The sequence below is a fragment of the Oryctolagus cuniculus genome, chromosome 7 (assembly GCF_964237555.1).
Source record: "Oryctolagus cuniculus chromosome 7, mOryCun1.1, whole genome shotgun sequence".
Classification (NCBI taxonomy): Eukaryota; Metazoa; Chordata; class Mammalia; order Lagomorpha; family Leporidae; genus Oryctolagus; species Oryctolagus cuniculus.
This window is the reverse complement of record NC_091438.1, coordinates 36,082,994-36,097,390: the sequence shown is the minus strand read 5'-3', so window position 1 is coordinate 36,097,390 and position 14,397 is coordinate 36,082,994. Positions and strand designations below refer to the sequence as shown.

At 45.2% G+C, this 14,397-nt stretch overlaps 2 protein-coding genes across 9 annotated transcripts in view; one reads left to right on the top strand and one right to left on the bottom strand.

Moving 5' to 3' along the window:
- Positions 1–6,859: 6,859 nt before the first annotated feature.
- Positions 6,860–8,076, bottom strand: LOC100358889 (high mobility group protein B1). Its single transcript, XM_002715953.5, has one exon. The coding sequence runs from the start codon at positions 7,979–7,981 to the stop codon at positions 7,334–7,336; it is 648 nt and encodes a 215-aa protein (XP_002715999.1). The 5' UTR covers positions 7,982–8,076; the 3' UTR covers positions 6,860–7,333.
- A 2,844-nt stretch (positions 8,077–10,920) lies between these two features.
- Positions 10,921–14,397, top strand: part of DDR2 (discoidin domain receptor tyrosine kinase 2) — a 175,378-nt gene continuing 171,901 nt past the window's right edge. Inside the window, exon 1 of one of the 8 annotated variants that reach the window (XM_017345723.2) lies at positions 10,921–11,042. In XM_017345723.2, coding sequence (XP_017201212.1) covers positions 10,950–11,042 — 93 coding nt within the window. In that variant the 5' untranslated portion in view covers positions 10,921–10,949. Of the gene's footprint in view, positions 11,236–11,552; positions 11,762–14,397 lie in introns of those variants that run through there. The other 7 variants (XM_017345728.3, XM_070077433.1, XM_070077432.1 and 4 more) reach the window with 7 other exon arrangements.

Here is a 14,397-nt window from a genome sequence, read left to right as displayed (position 1 = left end):
GACCTCTGGAAACATTTAAAATTAGGTTGCCTTATTACCTCACAAGGACAGTTCAGGTTTCCAGAGTGTAGCCCACAGAAGGGTTACATCCCTTGGATCTTGTTGTGAATAATTGCCTTTCATTCTGGCCTGGCTGAAAAGCCCGTGAGAGCATTTCAGGCATGGAAAGCCAAGATACTGTGGCAAAAAAAAAGTCCTACATGAAGGATCTCTGTGAATGAGACCCCAGTGGAAAGAAGTGGCCATCAATCAAAGAAAGAGCAACCTTTCTCCGAAGGGAGGAGAGAACTTCCACTTTCCTTATGGCCTTGACTAAATACTGACGGAGTTTGTGGATTCAAAATGCTTCCATAATCTTGGCAGCTCATGTCAGGAGCCTCAGTTGGTCACTGATGTCATACATAAGAGTGTTAAGTGTTAAATTAACAACAGGAATCACTGTGCACTTACTCCCCATGCAGGACTTCTATCCTCAATGAGTTGTATTATGAGAGTTAACTGTAAAACTAGTTCTCAAACAGTTTGTGTGTGTGTGTGTGTGCGCACACAAATTGTTGAAATCTTTACTTAGTATAGAGTTGGGCTTCTGTGTATAAAGTTAATTGAAAATGAATCTTAATAGAGAATGGGACTGGGAATGGGAGAAGGAGGAAGAGGTGGGGTGGAAGTGGAGGTAGGAGGGTAGGTATGATGGGAAGAATCACTATATCCCTAAAGTGTACTTACGAAATTTGTACTCATTAAATAAAAGGCTTCTTTGGGAAAAAAAAGAAATAAGTGTCCTTAAAAACTCATTGTAGCCCTCACTCTGCTCAACACAGATGAAGCTGGCATACGATGCCAAGTTTTCTGTGTCCAGTTTTTCACCTTTCATCTCAGAATTTCTGATGAGGTGAGGGATTGCTATTCTTCTTCCACAATGGAAAAGGAAGTGCAAGGACAACACAGCAGGCAGACCAGAGAACGGCATTTGCTAGAATTGGGTGAGGGCAGAAGCGCTGAGGAGGGTTGCTATCAGTGCCAAATGGGCAGAAGGAGCCAGGGAACCCCAGAACCCGGATTCAAACCCAAATCCTGCAGTTCACCAGCAGAAAACCTCGATCGAGTTACCACTTCCCGGAGCTTCATTTTCCTTATTTGTAAAAGGAGGATATTAATATCTACGCTGAGTACACACTGGGGCTGTCTGAGGACCAGATGACGTCATGTCTGTGAAAACGCTCCTCACCTGGGAAGTATCATACGCAGCATTGTTAAGCACACAGGCAAATCAGAGTCTGCTTTTGGCCATTAAACCCGATTTCCTCTTTACTCAACTTCTCAGCTCATCAGCGGTTGAGAGGGATTTGAATTTTTCCTTCCCTTTGATTTTCAGTTCTTTCTGTGGTGCACTTGCTACAGGGAAGTGACAGCAGGAAAAACAGAACAGGAAGGAAAATGACTTAGATGGTTCTTTGTCTCCAAAGGCACTGCAAGGACTTTGTGGGAAAATGGAATTAAAAGATGTTTATTTTGCTGTAAAAGCTTTTTTGAAATCCATGCATACTTTGTTCATAATGTTCATTTCTCTTGAGGTTTTCTGAAGAGCTTTTCATTGATAACAGGATTTTAATCCCTGGAAAATTAAGAATTAACTATTTCCTATCTGCTTTGAAATATTTTGAGCTCACTACATAAAAATACGATACTTTATTGTCAGCAAAGCATCTGCCCACCCATATACCATGTACACACAAGGCATAGTCTTGGGCAAGTTAACTGCTCTATGCATTTGTTTCCTCATTTGGACATTGGGGGAATAAGAGTAGTCACTCCATAAAATTCTTGTGAGCATTAAATGAAATAATACATGTGAAGTTCTTGGAAGACTGCCTGGTACATAATACACACTCAATAAATTATTCCTTCTGAATCTTATTGGATCTTTATGAGCCCAGGGGTTATCAGAGTGTATTAACTTCCCACTTTAGGGACAGAAAGTTGATACCTTGTTCAAGGTGACTCTACTGAGGGTTTTAAACCTGGATCTTCTTTTATTAAAGTCTGCCATCGAAGAACAGCATCTAGCAGAGTATAGGGTTAAGACCTGGGAACAAACTCTTAGTGTTAAAATTATATGTATGGGATCAGAGTTGTGGTGTGGGGTTAGAGCTCCAGCCTGCAGTGCCGGCATCCCATATGGGTGCCAGTTCGAGTCCTGGCTGCTCCACTTCCAATCCAACTTCCTGCTAGTGTGTCTGGGAAAGCAGCAGAGGATGGCCCAAGTGCTTGGACCCCGGCACCCACCTGGGAGACCCGGAGGAAACTCTTGACTCCAGGCTTCATATTGTCTCAGCTCCAGCAGTTGTGGCCATTTGGAGAGTGAACCAGTGGATGGAAGACCTCTCTCTCCCTCTCTCTGTAACTCAGTCTTTCAAATAAATAAAAAGAAAGAAACTAAAAATATTATATGTAGAAGTCCTTTAAATCCTTCACAGTAGGCATGGGATAATTCTTCAGCTTGTAAAGATTCAAGAATGAGCTAAACTCAGGAAGAAACCAAAGAAAATTTTTCATGAAACTGTCAGGACATCCAGACTTTTCTGCTTTTTAGGAAAACCCAAGAGTTTCTAATGCCTACAATATTTCCTTTATACTGATTTTTTTTAATTAAGGCTTTGCACCTTAATATATGTCAGATTTGTCAGTTGTAGATAGATTAACCAATACTAAGGAGTTGATTTTACAAATTAGTTTCTAAAATTGTTAGCTAAGTTAAATATGCTCATAATACTGTAAGCAGTGTTCTCTGGTTTGGTGGTGATGAGGCATATATACAATATATTTTAGTTCAGAGGTTTTGTTAATTATGAGTGTGGCAGAGAATTTTGGGTGTCTCTTCATGTATGGTTCTCCTTTTCTGAAAATCATTTCACTCCCCTATGGGTGTGGGTCCTTGGAGTCGCACCCTATTATGTGACCCATCGCTGCCACAATTTAGAGGCAGAGGGTGACTGTGTGAAGCACGTGTGACCAGTCAGTTCTTCACCCCAGGACTCTGCAACGGGGATCCAGTCAAGGCAATCGCTTTTGCAAGTTCATCTGAAGTGAGGAGAAGTGAGTGTGAATGCTGAGGCACCATTTTCGGGTAATATGTGAAAAGAAGCAGAAAAGTTTGAAGAAGAATGGGCTAAAGAGGATGTAGAAAGGGTAGCAGAGGAGGAGAGAGATGAGCAATGAAAGGGGGAAGGATGAGAGAACGAACAGAGAAAAGTTGGTAGGAGGAAAGGAGACGAAAAAAGAGGATTGCAAAGGAGAGAAAATTGTTACCTAGGTTAGTGGTGACTGATTTCTAGTTTTAATTTCTTGTGAAGCTTAAATGTACCATCTGTTTGGTTCTGTGAATAGCTATATATCCTTTAAGAGGTGTATGTGTGTGTGTATGTGTGTGTGTTTCTTAAACGTAGCTAGATTTTTCTTATTTCCATCCTTCCTTTTACTTCCTTCAACATTCAAAAAATGTCCAGCTCCTTTGCATTTACAGACAGAAACACGAAAGTGATTCCACTTCTCAACACTTCTGTTTACTGGAACCTTGGGTTGTAAACTAGAAAAGATCTGGAAAAGTCATCTCAGAGGCCAGCATTGTGGTGCAGCTGGTTAAAGCACTGCCTGGGATGCACTGGCATCCCACACGGGTGCCACTCCGGCTGCTCCACTTCCCATTCACCTCCCTGCTAATGCGCCTGGGGAAGCACCACAAGATAGCCCAGGTACTTGGGCCCCCGCCCATGTAGGAGATCCGGATGGAGTTCCAGGCTCCTGGCTTTGGTCTGGCCTAGCCCTGGCCATTGTAGCCATTTGGGGAGTGAACCAGTGGATGAAAGTTTTCTCTCTCCATGTCCTTCCCTCTGTCTGTGTAGCTCTGCCTTTCAAATAAATAAGTATTTTTTACAAAAAAAAGTTATCTCACACATTTTTTTCTTCCTATATAACAATGCATCTTGACCATCCCAGATAGATCTATATTGTTTTTGGTAAAATCCTAGTAATGGAATCCTATGGTGCTTCTGAGTAATTCATTTTCAATGCAGAACAGTCCTCAGGACTAGGACGTGTCACCTCCTATGGAACATAAATAATTCGGATTGCAATGACTCCTATTTCCCAAGCCAAACCAACCAGAGGGTTAAGTGAATTTACAAAAGAGTAATAAAATGGTATTCTCCACATCTGTTTTCATAAAATTAGGAATTTCAGCCTTACTCAAGACTACCAAATAATTCTGAGAGTCCCCAGAAAATTCTTTCAGGTGTTCCAGGATTAGGTCCTTCAGCTCTGAAGTTGTATTGGCCATTTTCCTTCTTTCCTGCTTTGGTTTCCTACAGGTTATTGTCAAGGCGGAAGAAGCACATAGGTCTCCACCCAACCAGAGTGGTTTCTGAACATGAAGGCTCAGGGGCCGGCGTTATGGCACAGCAGGTACAGTAGCCACCAGTGATGCTGACATCCATAAAGGCACTGGTTCATGTCCCAGGTGCTCCACTTCCACCCCAGTTCTGTGCTGATGGCCTAAGTGTCTGGGCCCCTTCCACCCACTTGGAGACCCAGATGAAGTTCCTGGCTCCTGGCTTTGGCCTGGCTCAGCCCCGGCTATTGTGGTCATCTGGGGAGTGAATCAACGGATGGAAGATCTCTCTCTTTGTCTCCCCGCCCCCCTCTCTCTCTGTAAATCTTTTTTTTTCCTTTTTACCCAGAAACCTTTTATTTAAGGTATACAAACATTATACATTTCGTAAATACAAATTTAGCAACATAGTGATTCTTCCGATCCTAGTCGCCCTCCTGCGTTTACTTCCAATCTTCTTCCTCCTCCCTCTCCTATTACCATTCTTATTTTTTACTACGATCTATTTTCAATTAACTTTATACACATAAGATTAACCTTATAGTAAGTAAAGAGTTCAAGAAATAGTATAAAAAAAACTGTTCCTCGGTGGTTGAGATAAGAGCTGTTCAAAGTAATCGCATCTCAAAGTGTCAATTTCACTTCTATAGATTGCCTTTTAGGTACTCTATTAGTTACCACAGATCAAGGCGAACATATGGTATTTGTCCTTTTGGGACTGGCTTATTTTGCTAAGTATAATGTTTTCCAGTTACATCCATTTTATTGCAAGAGACAGAATTTCATTTTTTTTTTTACCACTTTATAGTATTCCATGGTGTAGTATCCCACAATTTCTTTATCCAGTCCTCAGTTGATGGACATTTGGGTTGATTCCATATCATAGCTATTGTGAATTGAGCTGTGAATTGAGGGTACAGATAACTCTTTCATATGCTGATTTCATTTCCTTTAGGTAAATTCCCAGGTGTGAGATGGCTGAGTCATATGGTAGGTCTATATTCAGATTTCTGAGCTGTCTCCGTACTGTCTTCCATGGTGCCTGTACCAGTTTAGATTCCACCAACAGTGGATTAGGGTACCGTTTTCCCTATATCTTCTCCGATATTTGTTGTTTGTTGATTTCTGTATGAAGGCCATCCTAATGGGTGAGGTAAAACCTTGTTGTGGTGGTTTTGATTTGCATGAAGACATAGGAAACTTGATTTGCATTTCCCTGATGGCTAATGAGCCTGAACATTTTTTCGTGTGTCTTTGGCCATTTGAATTTCTTCTTTTGAAAGATGCCTGTTTAAGTACTTTGCCTATTTCTTAACTGGGTTGTTTGTTTTGTTGTTGTGGAGTTTCTTGAGCTCTTTATATATTCTGGATGTTAATCCTTTATCAGTTGCATAGTTTGCAAATAATTTCTCCCATTCTGTCAGTTGCCTCTTCACTTTCCTGACAGTTTCTTTTGCAGTGCAGAAGCTTCTCAATTTGATGTAATCCTATTTGTCAATTTTGGCTTTGATTTCCTGTGCCTCTGGGGTCTTTTCCAAGAACTCTTTGCCTTTGCTAATGTCTTGCAGGATTTCCCCAATGTTCTCAAATAATTTGATTATATTGGGCCAAAGATTTAGGTCTTTAATCCATTTTTAATGGATTTTTGTGTAAGGTGTAAGGTAGAGGTCTTGCTTCATACTTTTGCATGCAGAGATCCAGTTTTCCCAGCACTATTTGTTGAAAAAACCGTCCTTGGTTCTAGTCTCAGTCGTGGCACCGGATTCTGTCCCAGTTGCCCCTCTTCCAGGCCAGCTTTCTGCTGTGGCCCGGGAGTGCAGTGGAGGATGGCCCAAGTGCTTGGGCCCTGCACCCCATGGGAGACCAGGAGAAGTACCTGGCTCCTGCCATCGGATCAGCGCGGTATGCCAGCCGCAGCGTGCCGGCCGCAGCGGCCATTGGAGGGTGAACCAACGGCAAAGGAAGACCTTTCTCTCTGTCTCTCTCTCTCACTGTCCACTCTGCCTGTCAAATAAATAAATAAATAAATAAAAAAAGAAAATGTATATCAGGAGAAACTGATTATGAATTTCAAAACATTTTTTTTAAAGTTTGACTTATTCATTTATTTAGAAGGGAGAGGGGAGAGAGGAGAGGGGAGGTGGGAGAGGGGAGGTGGCAGAGAGGAGAGGGGAGAGAGGAGAGGGGAGGTGGGAGAGGGGAGGTGGGAAAGGGGAGAAGGGAGAGGGGAGAGGGGAGAGGGGAGAGGGGAGAGAGAATGAGAGAGAGAGAGAAAGATCTTTATTTATTTTTATCTTTTATTTATTTTAGCTCCTTTGTCAAAGATAAGTTGGTTATAGATGCATGAGTTGATTTGTGGCATTTCTATTAGTTCCAATGGTCTAGCCATCTGTTTTTGTGCCAGTACCAGGCTATTTTGATTGTAATTGCTCTGTAGTATGTCTTAAAATCTGGTGTTGTGGTGCCTCCATCTTTATTTTTTTTTAATAAAAAAATTGTATTTACTTAGAAGCATTCAGAATGTCAACAAAACAGCTGCAACTTTTTTTTTTTTTTTGCAATTACAGAGTGGTATTCAGTTAACAGAACAACAATTATTTTGTATAAGCTGCATCAGAGACAACTGAAGATGAAAAAACTACCGTCCCCATATATAACTAATTTGTGCTGTGCACCAACAAGAACCTGCTTTAAATTTCCATGCCAATTTACAACCCCCATACTGTACCAGGCAAGGTTAGTGGCTATTGAAAATACCACCAGGACAGGGCTATCTAAAGACACATTCGGTAGTGTGTTAACTATACAAAAAAAGACACTGTACAGTTTAAAAACAAATCTTACACAGCCTTACATTTCAATTTTTTTTCTTTAAAAGGAGTGAGTTGTGTACAGGGGGGTTAAATGCTTTATAGACAAGAAAAAAAAAACTGCGCTAGAACCAACTTATTCATCATCATCATCTTCTTCTTCATCTTCATCTTCCTCGTCTTCCTCTTCCTCCTCATCCTCTTCGTCTTCTTCATCCTCCTCCTCTTCCTTCTTTTTCTTGCTCTTTTCAGCCTTGACGACTCCCTTTTTCGCTGCATCAGGTTTTCCTTTAGCTCGGTATGCAGCAATATCCTTCTCGTACTTTTCCTTCAGCTTGGCAGCCTTCTTCTCGTAGGGCTGCTTGTCATCTGCAGCAGTGTTATTCCACATCTCTCCCAGTTTCTTTGCAACATCACCAATGGACAGGCCAGGATGCTCTCCTTTGATTTTGGGGCGATACTCAGAACAGAACAAGAAAAAGGCTGAAGGAGGCCTCTTGGGCGCATTGGGATCCTTGAACTTCTTTTTTGTCTCCCCTTTAGGAGGGATATAGGTTTTCATTTCTCTTTCATAACGAGCCTTGTCCGCCTTTGCCATGTCTTCAAATTTTCCCTTCTCTTTAGCAGACATGGTCTTCCACCTCTCTGAGCACTTCTTAGAAAACTCTGAGAAGTTGACGGAAGCATCTGGGTGCTTCTTCTTATGCTCCTCCCGGCAAGTTTGCACAAAGAATGCATATGATGACATTTTGCCTCTTGGCTTCTTAGGATCTCCTTTGCCCATGTTTAGTTATTTTTCCTCAGCGAGGCACAGAGTTGCCCAGTGCCCGTCCGTCTCTCACTTGCCCCGGCGCTGTCTCTATGGAGCTCAATGTACTCCCTCCATCTTTATTTTTGTTGTATAAGATTGCTTTAGCTATTTGATATCTCCTGTGCTTCCATATGAATTTCAGCATCATTTTTTCTATTTCTGAGAAGGATGTCCTTGATATTTTGATTAGTATCACATTGACTCTGTAAATTGCTTTTGACAGTATAGATGTTTTGATGATATTGATTCTTCCAATCCATGAACATGGAAGATTTTTCCATTTTTTGTGTCTTCTTCTGTTTACTTCTTTAATGTTTTGTAATTGGCATCATAGAGATCTTTGATGTACTTGGCTAATTTTTCAAAGGTATTTAATTTTTTTGTAGCTATTATGAATGGAGTTGATCTTAGAAGTTCTTTCTCAGTCTAAGCATTGTCTATTTTTGTGTGTGTTGATTTTATATCCTGCAATTTTACTAAAATTTTTTTATTAGTTTCAATAGTATTTTAGTGGAGTCTTGATTCCTGGACACATACAACCTACATAAATTGAGCCATGAAGACATAGAAAACCTAAGCAGACCAGTAACCAAGATGTAAATTTCATTCTTTTTAGCATTCTTTTTAGCTATAGAGCTAGATATTGGAGGAGTATTCTAGGACTCTTCCTCCCTCTCTCCCTCTCTCCCTCCCTCCCTCCCTTTCTTCCTTTCTTCCTTTTTTCTAGATTTATTTGTTTATTTGAAAAGTAGAGTTACAGATAGAGTGAAGTCTTCTATCCGATGGTTCACTCTCCAAATGGCCACAGCAGCTAGGGCTGAACGGATCCAAAGCCAGTAGCCAGGAGCTTTTCTGGGTCTCCCACGTGGGTACAGGGGCCCAAGCACTTGGACCATCCTTTGCTGCTTTCTCAGGCCATCAGCTGCGAGCTTGATTGGAAGCAGAGCAACTGGTACTCGAACTGGCGCCTGTATAGGATGCCAGTGCTGCAGGCAGAGAGGCTTAACCTACTACATCACAGCGCTGGGCCCACTAGGACTATTTCTATAACCGATGACTACAGTTGTCTCCAGAAAGTGCCCAGTAAAGTGCATGATAAATGCTCAACATATATCAGGGTACTAAGAATGTTCGTAGAAATGGAATTAAATTATAAATTTATTCTGGTGGAAATGATTTTGAAATCCATGCACATGAAGAGTCTTCAAGAAGTTCATTGAAAATGTGTATCAGAAGCCGGCGCCGCGGCTCACTTGGCTAATCCTCCGCCTTGCAGCGCCGGCACACCGGGTTCTAGTCCCGGTCGGGGCGCCGGATTCTGTCCCGGTTGCCCCTCTTCCAGGCCAGCTCTCTGCTGTGGCCAGGAGTGCAGTGGAGGATGGCCCAAGTGCTTGGGCCCTGCACCCCATGGGAGACCAGGAGAAGTACCTGGCTCCTGCCATCGGATCAGCACAGTGCGCCGGCCACAGCGCACCGGCTGCAGCGGCCATTGGAGGGTGAACCAACGGCAAAGGAAGACCTTTCTCTCTCTCTCACTGTCCACTCTGCTTGTCAAATAAATAAATAAAGAAAATGTGTATCAGGAGAAACTGATTATGAATTTCAAAAATTTTTTGTAAAGTTTGACTTATTCATTTATTTAGAAGGGAGAGAGGAGAGGGGAGGTGGGAGAGGGGAGGTGGGAGAGGGGAGAAGGGAGAGGAGAGAGGAGAGAGGGGAGAGGGGAGAGGGGAGAGAGAGAGAGAGAGAGAGAGATCTTCCATCTGCTGGTTCATTCCCCAAATGGCCACAACAGCCAGGTCTGGCCATGTGGGTTCTAGGGGCACAAGCACTTTGGCCATCTTCTGCTGTCTTCCCAGGAGCATAAGCAGGGAGGTGGATCAGCAGTGGAACAGCCAAGACTTGAACTTGTGCTCCTATGTGGGATGTCAGTATTGGAAATGGCAGCCTAATCTGCAGCACCACATTCCCCGCCTCCTTTAATTCCATGTTCCACAAACATTTGAAGTCCCCATGTGCTTACTGAATTGAGCTGAATGTCCCAGTCTGTGAGCCTGACGTGACTTTAGAGACTGTACATTCCTTGAAGGGTCTTCTTAATAGGTTTCTTTCCACACTTTCTGTTCTCCTTGTCAAATAAATAACCATAGTCTTAGTCCTTTCTCTTAGGTTCAGTTTGCTACCTTGAATCATCTCCGTGGCCACCCTAGGAACAGCCTCTTCATTCTCTGTGTCCTCTTCCATCTGAGAATCAGGCAGTACAGATAACTCCCTGTCACACCGATTCTGAGCCTTTGAGAAGGGGCTTACACCAGCAGCGTGACTCCAAATTTCATGGCCACCCCTACTGGAGGCTTCTCTGCCTTGTGTGCCCCTTGTAGAGGATCTCACGCTTAAAGCTCACCTGCCTTCCAGGTCCCCTTCCGCCCCCTTTTCCTGTTTGCCCCACCTCTATTCCTGCACCTCTGTAGAAAGCTGTGCACTCCCAGGTGAGGGACAAGCAGAGAGAAGCTGGTGGTGGCTGAAGGACCCAGCAGAAGGAGATGCTTTGTGAAAACCCAGGCTCTCAAAGGAGGACGGGTCTTCTTCAGCTCCCTTTTGTCATCTCCCTTCCTCCATGGATCTCCTGCCCTGAGCCCTTGCCTGTCTTGTGTCCCCCATGTTCTCTCACAGAGAATCAAGACTTCCAGGGCTTTCCAGCCTGAGCATGGGCAGGAATGATCCAGGCTCTGAAGGGTTAAGGCTGGAGCCTGGATGATGGAGAGGATTATTAGTTACCCTTCGGAGAGCCCAGCCACCAGGGTTCCTCCCCTGTCGCCTACACACCCTTTTCACATGATTTCTGGCCATGGCTGCAGAAAGGGGTGGGGGGAGGGAGGAGAAAAAGTTTACAAAATAATTTAGAAAGTTCTTGTAAACGCTTGTGTTTTCATTTAGCAGCATGAATTCAGGACAGCAACAGCTCCTCCGAGACAGCGGCCAATTGGGAATTGAGTGGAAAAAAATAGGAATCCTGGACTCGGGAACTATCCAGGTTTTTTTTTTTTTTTGGTGGGGGAAGCATTTGGGGGGAAGGGATTAGATCAAATCTTTTTTTGGGAGAGCTCAGCTCTGGGTTTTCATGGCCAAAACACTGAAGAAATAACTCCATGTGTGTGACCCAGCCGTCCTAACGCTGTAGTCGGGAAGGACTCTGCACTGAGGTTGAGCTTATAGCTTCAGCTCAAGTAAGAAAAGTGAGGTGGGAGTGAGTGGGTGTCGCAGAGTGGGGACAGGGTCTTCAATGAAGAGGGAGGGCGTGGGGATGGCTGCGGGTGGGGATAAGGCAGAAGGGAGCTATGACTTTAAGTCTGTCCTATGGTTATGCATATTTTTTCTTCTATGAATGGGTTTTGCTGTAAATTATAGCTTTGCCCGTGGTCCCTTGGGTCAAAAGAAATAGTCTCTCAACAGAAAACAGCTCTGATTGGTGACTTTGCTTCTTCCCTCCCCAACCCCCTTCCTAATTGAAACCAAATGTGCAATATATTGGATGCTGGGATCCCTGGCGCTTTCCCAGGAATCCTCAGAATGTGAGGTTTCTCTCAAAGGCATCTTGCATCAGCCTGTGGATGTATGCCTACCACCGGGCTGCTCCACGGGCGCAGTGGAAAAAGGAGCTTTCACAACACGTTCCCCTTTTGGGGTTGGGGGTAGCGCAGTGGACTGCAGCTCTGTTTCCCTCGTTCGCAAACTGTGCACCCCTGGATGGAAGTAAGTGATAACGGGTCTTTTTTTCTTCGTGTTTTCCTCCTCCGAAAAACGAAAGCTCTGCATCTACTTCTCTCGGTGTCTCAGGAAAAGTCTGAAAAAGGACTCAGGAGGAAGCTTCAAGTCAGGCCAGGGAGGGAGGGCAACGGGGCACCACTGACGGGCGAAATCAGATCCCGCTGGTTTTTTTGGGGGGATGGGGGTGGGGGCTGGCGTTGTGTTATGGAAGGAAGCACAAGGAGCCCTAAAAACCAAAGAAGGCTCAAGTCTAAGAAATGACTCCATAGCAGCCGCGAGACACAATAAACAGCCTTAGCAGGGCTGAAATTGTTGGCAGGCAAGACGGGCCGATCGCAGAGTCAGTCTCAGGATGGGGAAGGTGGAGCCCGGAGCCTGGCTTTGGGGCAGTTGGTGGTGGTGGTCGAGGGTCTGCGTTGAGGAGGGGCCGTAGACCGAGCACTTTTTGTCTTCTGGGGGCGGTGCTGATTTCATTGTGAGGGTTCATCTGGCTTTGGTTGAGGGCTGGCCTCTGTCGAGCTGGGGTGGCCGGTGGGGCGGCAGTGGCATGGAGGACTTTTCTGCTGGGGACGAGGAAACCCTTTCCGGGACTCGTTGTCTCGCGGGCTGGCGCGTTTGGCTTTTCTTTGTTCCCGAATGACTTGGGGCTGTTCTCAGTCGAGACCTCGGAGTCCCTGGCCGAGGACCAAGAGTCCCATGCGAAGGGAAAGAGAGTTCTTCCAAGTGGCCGAGACTCTCAGCCAGCCATTTGAGTTGCGCGTTCCGTGTGTTCAAACCAGTAGGGGGTTCAGCACCATTTTGCCGACTGTTCGCTTTCTGCAGTCTTGCGTGGAGGAACACGGAGTGAGAGTCCCGGCGAGGGCCTTGGAGATCTCATTAGACCCCCCTCGTTTCGGAGATGTCAAGGGTGACAGGGAGGGGTCTGAGCTGCTCAGGGGCTCCCAGCACATTTGTGGCTGAGCTTGACATGAAATTGAGGTTCTTGCTGTTGTTAACAAGTGCTCGGTCCGCTCCGCACTGCCAGGTTCACGGTCTACTTTCAGCTTTGTTTCTGTTGAGACAATAGGGACAGTAACAACACGTTACCCCAAGGTTATCAGCCAGAGAGAGGATGCTCATGGGGACGGGGGGTTCATGGGCTACTGCCATCTGTGTCTGTGTTTGGTTGTGTGCGTGTGCAAAGAACAGGTAACATCTGAGTACCGACTTGTACAGGGCTCCGAGCTCCAAACTCTACAGATGTTATTTGATTTTTTTTAAACAGATCTGTAGGATATTATTTCTATCTTATAGAGGATATTAAACCTTAGAGAAGAGACACAAGAAGCCAAAGCGAATGCAGTTAATGTATTCGAAACTCTACATATGTCTGACACAAAAACCTGCGCTTGGAATCACTATTCAGTAATACTCCCCTCACTCCTTCTGCACATGCACTTGGTTACTTTTGGAATCAAATTCCATGTTTCCCTGTGGGAGCGGGAGGTGAGGCCATCGGGCTGGGGAGCAGTGTGGATTGTCTCTTGGAGGCCACTTTTGCACTTGCATCAGCATCTATCTGGGGATCAGATGTAGGTACATTCTGGATACTTGGTATGTGCAGAGTTTGGTTGTGCAGTGAGCCTGAGGTTTAGACGGAAGACCCAGACTGACTGAGTACTTGGCAAAGTTGCTTTACCTTTCTGCACCTTGGCTTCTGAGTTTAGGACATGGGAATAAGAGCAATACTTCTTAGTATTATGGTTTGAAAAGGTCTTGGACAGGAATGCGTTCTGAAGACTGTGAAAGGCTTAACCGTATCAGCTCTTACAGTTACAGTTGCTGAACACCAGAACATACTGTGGGACAGCGTCTGCCCGCGCCCCCCCCCCTCCCCGCCCCGGCTCTGGCAGTTGGTGCTGATGTTGGTGGGAGGGCAGTTGGATTTGGCTGTGTGTGGAACTCTGAAATGGGTGGCTTCCGTCTTAGTGCCCATTTCCTTTGAGCGGAAGTAATTCCTCTTCATGGGGGGAATATTCCTGGATTTTCTATATGAAGCTTTCCTTTTTTTTTTTATTTTTTTTTATTTTTTGACAGGCAGAGTGGACAGTGAGAGAAGAGACAGAGAGAAAGGTCTTCCTTTTGCTGTTGGTTCACCCTCCAATGGCCGCCACTGCCAGTGCGCTGCAGTGGGCACACCACGCTGATCCGAAGGCAGGAGTCAGGTGCTTATCCTGGTCTCCCATGGGGTGCAGGGCCCAAGCACTTGGGCCATCCTCCACTGCACCCCCGGGCCACAGCAGAGAGCTGGCCTGGAAGAGGGGCAACCGGGACAGAATCCGGCGCCCCAACCGGGACTAGAACCCGGTGTGCCGGTGCCGCAAGGCAGAGCATTAGCCTAGTGAGCCGCGGCGCCGGCTCTCCTTTTGCTTTGACAATGATTTCGCACCCAAAGCAGCAGAGGCTGAAGGATGCTGGGCTTGTCTAGGCATCCCTTGCTTGGATCTACACTGTTGCTGATCAAGAAAGGTTCAGAAAGGACCAGCCCACTGGTCTCTCTTCAAAGGAAGTTGGCATTTGAGGAGCTTCCTGTCTAGCCGAGTTCAGACCCTTGAGCCAGGGCCCTGTTGTCAAAGGCAGGC